This window comes from Saccopteryx leptura, chromosome 6 (genome assembly GCF_036850995.1).
Source record: "Saccopteryx leptura isolate mSacLep1 chromosome 6, mSacLep1_pri_phased_curated, whole genome shotgun sequence".
Classification (NCBI taxonomy): domain Eukaryota; kingdom Metazoa; phylum Chordata; class Mammalia; order Chiroptera; family Emballonuridae; genus Saccopteryx; species Saccopteryx leptura.
Window position 1 is genome coordinate 75,584,925 of NC_089508.1, and position 9,702 is coordinate 75,594,626.

Below are 9,702 nucleotides of genomic sequence, written 5' to 3' on the forward strand. Positions count from 1 at the left end.
TATGCAGGAGTCTGTCTCTGCCTTGCCTCCTCTCACAAAAAAAATTAAAAAATAAAATAAAAAAATTTAAAAAAAATTTAAAAGCCCTTTAAGTAAAAAGCTGCATCCTGCCTGACCTGTGGTGGCACAGTAGATAAAGCGTGAACCTGGAACACTGAGGTCGCCGGTTCAAAACCCTGGGCTTGCCCAGTCAAGGTACATTAGGGAGTTGATACTTTCTACTCCCCAATTTCTTTCCCTTTCTCTCTCTCTCTCTCTCCCCTCTCTAAAATAAATAAAATCTTTAAAAGAAAAAATAAAACTGCTTCCCAATATAAAACACAAAAAATGTTAAACCCTACTTTCTTTTTATTTCTAACAATGTGGCCAGTAGTTGGTTGGTCTGTCATTTTTATCACGTACAACTACAGAATGTCACATGCAATGAGAGAACACATTTAGGGCTGAAAATGCTTTCCAGCTTAAGCAAGATATATTTATAGACTGTCAAGTTGAAGTAGCTTCAAAAGAGCAGTAAAATTCTTCCACCCCATAGTCACAGTCTAACATATACTCCTTCCACTCTTTAAGTAATCTGGTTTAGAATAAAGCATAATCTCTTACAGTAAAAGAGTCTTTTACTGGCTGGTGTTTTGTAAGCTGTATGGACCTACTCTGAGAGAGGCCTCAAAACTCTGTAATGGCTGTTGGCAAGGCTGGACTTCCCAGGAAAGTTCAGGGGTTTTTGCGGTTTTCTTTTCTTATTTACTTTAAAAATTAAAAAAGCATATATATAAAGTGTATAACATGATAATTTGATAGATACATAGAAAATAATTACTACAGTCAAGCTAATGTAGTTACCACTGTTTTTGTGTGTGATGAGAGCACTTGATATTTATTCTCTTAGCAAATTTCCAATATTTAATGCAGTATTATTAACTGTAGCCAATTTTTTTTTTCTTTCATTTTAGAGAAGAGAGAAGGGGGTGAGGGGTGGGGAGCAGGAAGCATCAACTCCCATATGTGCCATGACCAGGCAAACCCAGGGTTTTGAACCAGTGACCTCAGCATTCCAGGTCAACACTTGATCCACTGCGCCACCACAGATCAGACCATTCCTTTTTTTTAAAATAATTTTTGTGTGTGTGAATAGATAGATAGTGAAAGGGACAAATAGGGACAGACAGGAAGGGAGAGAGATGAGAAGCATCAATTCTTCGTTGCGGCACCATAGTTGTTCATTGATTGCTTTCTCATATGTGCCTTGACCTACAGCTGACCGAGTGACCCCTTGCTCAAGCCAGCGACCTTGGATTTCAAATCTGAGTCCTCCGTGTCCCAGTTCAATGCTCTATCCACTGCGCTACCGCCTGGTCAGGCTAATGATTTTTATTTATTCATTTTAGAGAGGAGAGAAAGAAAGAGAAGGGGATAGGAGCAGGAAGTATCAACTCCCATATAAGCCTTGACCAGGCAAGCCCAGGGTTTCAAACCAGCAACCTCAGCATTCCAGGTCAAACTTGATCTACTGCGCCACCACAGGTCAGGCCTGTAGTCACATTCTGTACATTAGATTTCTAGACTTACTCATTTTATACAACTGAAACTTTTTACCCTTTTAACATCTTTTAATTTTGTTTCCCCTCCAGCTAATCACCATTTTACAACCTGCTTCTATGTACTGGACTATGTAAGATTCTTTATGCAAATTAAGATCATACAAGGATTTTTTTTTCTTTCTATGTCTGGCTTATTTCACAGCAAAGTTCAGGGTTTTGGTTTTTTTTGTTTTTTGTTTTTTTGCATTTTTCTGAAGCTGGAAATGGGGAGAGACAGTCAGACAGACTCCCACATGCACCCGACCGGGATCCACCCGGCACGCCCACTAGGGGGCAATGCTCTGCCCCTCCGGGGCGTCGCTATGTCGCGACCAGAGCCACTCTAACGCCTGAGGCAGAGGCCACAGAGCCATCCCCAGTGCCTGGGCCATCTTTGCTCCAATGGAGCCTTGGCTGCGGGAGGGGAAGAGAGAGACAGAGAGGAAGGAGAGGGGGAGGGGTGGAGAAGCAGATGGGCGCTTCTCCTGTGTGCCCTGGCCGGGAATCGAACCCGGGACTTCTGCACACCAGGCCGACGCTCTACCACTGAGCCAACCAGCCAGGGCAAAGTTCAGTTTTTAAAAGAAGTTCAAGCGTTCTCTATCATCTCAGAACTGTGCTGGTCTCTGGAAGCCACGTCATTCATTTAATTCAATTTCACTGAGTTTTTAACATCCTATGTACACAGCCAAGCACTCAGTTGAATTCCACCTCAATGCCTACCTGTCTAATATTCGAAACTGTTATCAATCAATGCTATTTTAAATTCCCGGCTAAGCAAGATCATGATCAAGACAATGAAATCTAAACAACTGGCTTATTTATTTTCCGTATTCCAGCATTACAGTAACATTGGGCAAGTATTTTTCAATAGTGTACATACTTCCTAACTAAAAGCTTATGTTTATAAAAACTGTCAGGGTAGCCTGACTGGTTTGGTGACGTTATAGATAGAACATTGACCCGGAACCCATTAGAAACCCTGTGGTCACCAGCTAGAGCGTGGGCTTGCTAGATTGAGCACAGGATCATGTACATGATCCCAAGGTTGCTGGCTTGAGCATGGGGTCACGGGCTTGGCTTGAGCTCCCCTACCTCATGAGAAGCAATCAATGAATAACTAAAGTGAAGCAACTATGAGTCGATATTTCTCATTTCTCTCCTCCCTCTCTCTCTCGTCAATTTAAAAAACAAATAAAAAACCTTGTTTAAAAAACTGTCAGGGAGCCTGACCTCTGGTGGCGCAGTGGATAAAGCATCGACCCGGGAACACTGAGGTTGCCGGTTCAAAACCCTGCACTTGTCTGGTCAAGACATATATGGGAGTTGATGCTTTCTGTTCCTCCCCCCTTTCTCTCTCACTCTCTCTCCCTCCCTCCTCTCTAAAATGAATAAATAAAAAAATAAATAAATAAAAATAAAAAAAACTGTCAGGGAATTAAAATGATATAATTGAGATTTTCTTCAAAATAATCTGGTTGGAGGAGAGCAGTAAGTAGGGATACAGAAGAAGACTGGCCATGGGTTTATTAAACCTTTCTTTCTACTTCTGCGTATCATTGAAATTTTTCATAAGAAGTTACACACATTTCAAGATACCCATTTCCTGGCAAAATGCCTATCTACTGATTATTTCCCAACAATCTCCCATTTCTTTGAAATACAGATCCCATTCTTTAGAAGTACTATTTGCAATGCTTAAAAAATGTCATTACTGTGGTAGATTTAAGCTATTAACCCACAAAGGATGGTTCAAGGGGTAGGGTGAGGCAGGCAGTTTCAACTAAGTCAGTTCTCTAGGATCTTTTAAAGAAATTCTACAGTATGTAATAGAAGCAAATGCCTGAAATGCTTGAACACAACCAGGAGCAGTTTTTTCAAAACAAACTCTACACCCTTCGAATAAATCTAGCTTCTAATCTGTTCTACCGAAATGCTGGAGACTAGTAAAGTTCACTAAAACTTGTATTGTCCCTATTTGCAGTGGGCAGGTACTCACTGACTTGTTGTCAACACAGCCTACACATCATTCCTGCAATGGGGAAGGACTCCATATACCAAGTGAACAACTCCTCCCACTGCTTCTGCATAACATCAGTATAGTAAGTAAAAGAAAGTCAATGTTATCAGGAAAATATGCTCCCAAGTTCTAACATTTTAAGCTGGGAATAAGCATAGGTTTCCCCCTCCCCTGTATCATGAATAGTAATAATTCTACAGTTTCACCTAAATCCACTTCTGCCACTGCCAGACAGCTATTTGAAAAGTCAAGTGCAGCAAAATGACATGTCTACTAAAAGGTAGTAAACTACTGGAGTAAATTACTCTAACAAAAACCTCAATTTTCCTTTCATTTCTCCGGACATTACAAATGACATTAAATTTATATTCTTGGCCTGACCTGTGGTGGCACAGTAGATAAAGCATCGACCTGGAACCCTGAGGTCGCCAGTTCAAATCCCTGGGCTTGCCTGGTCAAGGCATATGTGGAAGTTGATGCTTCCTGCTCATCCTCTTCTCTCTCTCTCTCTCCCATCTCTCTAAAATGAGTAAATAAAAAAAAAATTTTTTTTAAGTCTATATTCCTGGCCCTGGCTGATTTGCTCAATGGATAGAGTGTCAACCGAGTGTGCGGGAAATCCTGAGTTCAATCCCCCGTCATGGCATACATCAAAAGTGACCACCGACTTCTCTTCTCCTCCCTCTCCCTCTTCTCTTTCTCTTCCCCTATTATAGCCAGTGGCTCAACTGGTTAGTGTTGGCCCCAGGCACTGAGGATACATCAGATGATTCAAGCTTCAGCCCCAGACAGGCATTGTTGCCGGATGGATCCTGGTCAGGGCACACACGTGTTTCTCTATCTCCCCTCCTCTCACTTAAAAACAAAACTATACTCTTAAAGGTTAAACAGTAGCTACTGATGTAAACTGAAGAAGTTACTATAGTTTCCACATTTTTCCTCAAGAATTTTAAAAATTCACATATTGTGCCTGACCAGTGGTGGCACAGTGGATAGAGTGTGGACATGAGACACTGAGGTCCCAGGTTCAAAACCCCCGAGGTTGCAGGCTTGAGCACGGGTCACCAGCTTGAGCATGGGATCATGGGTATGATCCCTTGGCTGCTGGCTTGAGTAAGATCACTGGCTCAGCTGGAGCCCCTGGGTCAAGGCATGTATGAGAAACAATGAATGAACAACTAAAGTGATACAAGTTGATGTTTCTTATCTCTCTCCCTTCCTGTGTCTGTCTCTCCCTTGCTAAAATAAGAAATCACATTTGTATTAAGGACTATGATGACTCGATCTCATGGAAACTAAGCCTTGTTTGCATCTCCTTACAAAAGGATTAAGTATTAAACATTGGATTCAGAAATTTGGTATTATCATCCAAGGAGACAAATTTTAGATTAGTAACCTTTGAGTAAGCAAAAACGTGCTTGATAAACATGGTCATTCCATTCAAAACACAAACTTCACAGTAAATAGCCACTGTGGAAAGAACTTAGCCTTGTGAGCTAAGAAAATCAAAAATGTGGCACAAAATAAACTCCAATACTAGGTCTAAACAGCTTAAGCATACTTTCTATTAGCCAGAAAAAGTAAGACTACATCTAGAAGAGAGAATTCACATTTATTGAGCGCCTACCAAGTACTAGGCAGCTCTGCTTAATGCTTTCCGAATTGTCCCTGAACTGTCTCACCCAAAATGTAAATTGCCCTGGCCGGATGCTCAGCTGGTTAGAGCATCATCCTGATGCACAGACACTGCTGTTTTGATCCTGGATCAAGGCACATACAGGAACAGATAGATGTTCTTGTCTCTCTCCCATTCTCTCTCTTCCTATTTCTAAAATCAATAAAAATAATAAAATAAAATGGCCTGACCTGTGGTGGCACAGTGGATAAAGCACTGACCTGGAACACTGAGGTCACTGGTTCAAAACCCTGGACTTGCCTGTCAAGGCACATACGGGATGTGCCTTAATGCTTCCTTGCTCCTACCCCCTTCTCTCTCTCTTTCTCTAAAATGAACAAATAAAGTCCTTTAAAAAAATAAAATAAAATGTAAATTAGCCCCCCAAGGAAGCTCCTATAATGACAATTTACAGACTGGAAAACTAAAACAGGAAGATTAAAAAACTTGTTTATGACCACAAATATATAAAATATAAAGGCAACAATATCAACCCAGGTCTGTCTGATTGCAGAGTCCAGGAACCAAACTACTCCATAGATATCACATCCTAAGAATCTTGAAGAAACTCAACAGAAATAAAATAACATTTAAACTTAGAAATAAAATGGACAAGTTCAACTTTCTTCTTCAAGAACAACTTCAGAGTTTATGTAAAAGAAATAAGCTATTTGTATAAAAGAAATTCTGTATTGAAAGAGTGAATGGACAAGATGACCTTTATGGTCCCTTACAACTTGAAATAATCTCCAAAATTAATCCCAACTGGTCATAATTACATTTATCAAGATTGAAACCATTTATTATTTTTTAAACTTTTTTAAAGACTTTATTGATTTTAGATAGAATAGAAAGAGGGAGTGCAGAAAGAACAGGAAGCATCAACTCTATAGTAGTTGCTTCTCATACATGCCTTGACCCAGCAAGCCCAAGATTTCAAACCAGCAACCTCAGCATTCCAGGTGGATACTTCATCCACTGTGCCACCACAGACCAGGCAGATTGACACCATTTAGATCCAATAATCTCAGGCAGTCTACTTCCTATCAGTCCAGACTACTCCATTAAAACCTCGTTTTCTAGTACTTTTGTCCAGATTGGAGAATCTATTCCCCTCATTTTACATTTTATAACTTAGTTCCAATTTTCATTTACAGATGTCTTAACTGTTGCATCTAGGTATGCATAAAAAAACTGAAAGGACAAATATAAACTATAGCCTAAAATCAGAAAATCTGCTACAGACTGACCTGTGGTGGCACAGTGGATAAAATATCGACCTGGAATGCTGAGGACGGGGGTTTGAAACCCTGGGCTTGCCTGGTCAAGGCACATACAAGAAGCAACCACTATGAGTGGATGCTTCCTGCTCCTCTCTCCACCTCTCTCTAAAACCAATAAATTAAAAAAGAAAAAGGTGCTGGCTGTTTGGTTCAGTGGTTGAGGCATGTGGAAGTTCTGGGTTCAATTCCTGGTCAGAGAACAGGAAAAACGATCATCTGCTTCTCCACCCTTCCCCCATCTCTATTTCTCCCTCCTGTAGCCATGGCTTGAAAGGTTCCAGCAAGTTGGCCCCAGGCCCAAGGATGGCTACATGGCCTGCTTCAGGCACTAAAATAGCTTGGTTGCCGAGCAACAGAGTAGTGTTCTCAGATGGGCAGAGCATCCCCTGTAGGGGACTTGACAGGTGGATCCTGGTGGGGGTGCATGTGAGAGTCAGTCTGTCTGCCTTCCTGCCTCTCATTCAATTAAAAAAAAAAAAATTCTCAGTCCTGGCCAGTTGGCTTAGCAGTTGAGCATTGGCCCAACGTGTAGAAGTCCAGGGTTCGATTCCCAGCCAGGGCACACAGGAGAAGAGCCCATCTGTTTCTCCACCCTTCCCATTCTCCTTTCTCTCTCTCTCTTCCCCTCCCGCAGCCAAGGCTCCACTGGAGCAAAGTTGGCCCAGGCACTGAGGATGGCTCCATGGCCTCCACCTGAGGCACTGGAATGCCTCCAGTTGCAGCAGAGAAACGCCCCAGATGGGCAGAGCATCATCCCCTGGTGGGCATTCCCATGGATCCCAGCTGGGCACATGCAGGAGTCTATCTGTCTGCCGCCCCGTTTCTCACTTCGGAAAAATTAAAAAATAAAAAGATTTTGAGAACTCTGTTAATAACAGTCTTAGCCTGACCTGTGGTGGCGCAGTGGATAAAGTGTTGACCTGGAAATGCTGAGGTCGCCCGTTCAAAACCCTGGGCTTGCCTGGTCAAGGCACATATGGGAGTTGATGCTTCCTGCTCCTCCCCCCTTCTATCTCTCTCTTTCTCTCCTCTCTCTCTCCTTTCTAAAATGAATAAATAAAATAAAAAAAAAAATTAAAAAAAAAAATAACAGTCTTAACATACTGGACTTGAGACTTTTGAAGCCAATTAAAAATAAAAAATAAAAAAAGGAATGTTGTAGTCACAATGTCATCTGAAACCATAAGATAAGCCCAGCCCCAGGGGTTTTCAAAAACAAACCAGGAAGGTAAATCTGGATCAGATCTACAAAGCATAGGAAAAAAAATATAAAGCTCTGGCCCTCCTGTCTACTCCAACCACCAAATCTTTGATATCTCGTGTTACGATTAATACCACTCTGTCAACTCGACATTTTTCAGGTCGCTGTGTGGACTACTCAAGTGCCTGACCAGTATCTGCTATCTCAGTACTCCCAGTTCACCCTTTTACCAGAGGATGAACCACTGCTTTTGTTTTAATTTTACTCTTTTCGCCTGAGTTTGATGAGTGAATGTTCAATTTATCGAATGTGATGTTTAGAAATGTGGGAGCTTTGCACACATTGGGGAGGCTCAAGTCGTTACACTTTACTGTTTCTATTTCTCTTGTGTGAGAAAAAGGTTAAAATTAATCCACAGTATTTCACTTATCAAATTGTACAAACTCTCCAACTGAGCCTTCGGGGACATTAATTACTGGCTCTGGGGCGACCTGAGCTCGAAAAGGCAGGTGCGTTGCTAGATTTTCAATATGGGATAAGCCATGGGCTCAATCCCCAACTTGCCGGTCTCATCTCGGCGAGAGGCTCCTCACGACGAAGTTCGCACGTGGGCCGGCCGCACTGCTGCTGTCACCTCCGGTCGCCAGTTGGCCGGTGGGATCCAGGCCGGGGCGCAGACCGACAGAGACGGGTCAGGGCCAGGGCCGCCGCCTCCCTCGCCGGGGAAGTCCGAAAGGCCATGCCGCCGTCTCCGGCCCATACGATTGGCAAGCGGAGGGGAAGAGGGCACCGCTGGGCCCTAAGCTCGCGCCTGGACCCTGGGATCGCAGGCCCGGGCGGCACCCCTGGGCCCAGAGCCCACCCGACCACCTGTCGGCAGGCAACCCACCCGCTCCGGAGCCAGCCCGCTCCGGCTATGCTCGCAGCCCCAGCCCGCACCCACCTTGACGTCCTCGTCCTCGTCCTCGCCTTCCCAGCGGTCCCCGCCGGCGGTGCCGCCGCCCCCCACCTTCCGCACCGGCTCTTCCACGGAGAACGTGTCCGCGTCTACGGAAGAGAGCGAGCCGCGTTAGTGCCTGCCTCGCCAAGGGGCCAGCGCCGTCTCGGGCCCTGCCCCCGGAACTTCTCCTCACCCCAGGAGTCGGAGTCCCCCGCCGCCGCCGCCGTCGCCGCCATGTCGAGCCGGGCGTGAGCGTGTGTGAGGGGAGAGTCAGTGAGGAGTTAGCGCGGCGGGGGTGAGTCACTGGCTGCGCACTCGTTGGCCCGCGCAGGGCAGGCTGGGACCGTGGCTGACTGTACGCCCAGGCCCAGGCCCCGCCCCCTCTGGCAGAGGCAACGCGCGAGCGCGGGAAGGCAGCGTGGGAAGTGGTCCTCCGTCTGCGCCGGAGGGCGCGACGCAGGGAGGGGAGAGAGGAGGCAGCCTGGAGACTGCCACGCCAGCCTGTGCCCCGGGGAGGGAATGTAAGTCCTTAGAAGTTAGCAGGATGTCACTTGCCTGGCTCTCTGCGGTCCTCGCTACCTTCCCTCGCTACCTACCCGCACCCCGAGCGTCACTTTGAGCGCCGCCGGTGATCGCTGACGGATACCAAGGAGGCTTCCAGTTAATCGCGCCACGCTCCGAAGCGGGCTCTGAACGACCTGTACGCCTGTGGGGACCGTGGACCCGCTTTCCCGACTCCCTGAGGGCGCAGTCGCGTGCAGGGGGCGGGACATCGTCTGGAAGCCGGCGTGCGCGGTGTTCCCGGGAAGCGGCGAGTGCAGAGGGCGGCGTTCTGGCGGCGTTCCTGGCCAGGGTGCTCGGACTCAGCTCCTGGCACGGTGGCCTCGCGGTCGTCACGAAGGGATCGAAGAGAGCCACGGTACTCGAGGATTTTCCCTTCCTGTGAGCCGTTAGAGGCCAGTAAGATAAGTTCTTTCGCAGGATAACTTCGGAACTCGGTCTG

At 45.5% G+C, this 9,702-nt stretch overlaps 1 protein-coding gene across 1 annotated transcript in view; it reads right to left on the bottom strand.

The window, feature by feature from the left end:
• EIF3J (eukaryotic translation initiation factor 3 subunit J) overlaps positions 1 to 9,028 on the bottom strand; it is a 33,165-nt gene extending 24,137 nt beyond the window's left edge. Inside the window, exons 1-2 of the mRNA XM_066341488.1 lie at positions 8,893 to 9,028; positions 8,703 to 8,806 (exon numbers count right to left, since the gene is read on the bottom strand). Coding sequence (XP_066197585.1) covers positions 8,703 to 8,806; positions 8,893 to 8,935 — 147 coding nt within the window. The 5' untranslated portion in view covers positions 8,936 to 9,028. The remainder of the gene's footprint in view (positions 1 to 8,702; positions 8,807 to 8,892) is intronic.
• Between the last annotated feature and the right edge of the window lie 674 nt (positions 9,029 to 9,702).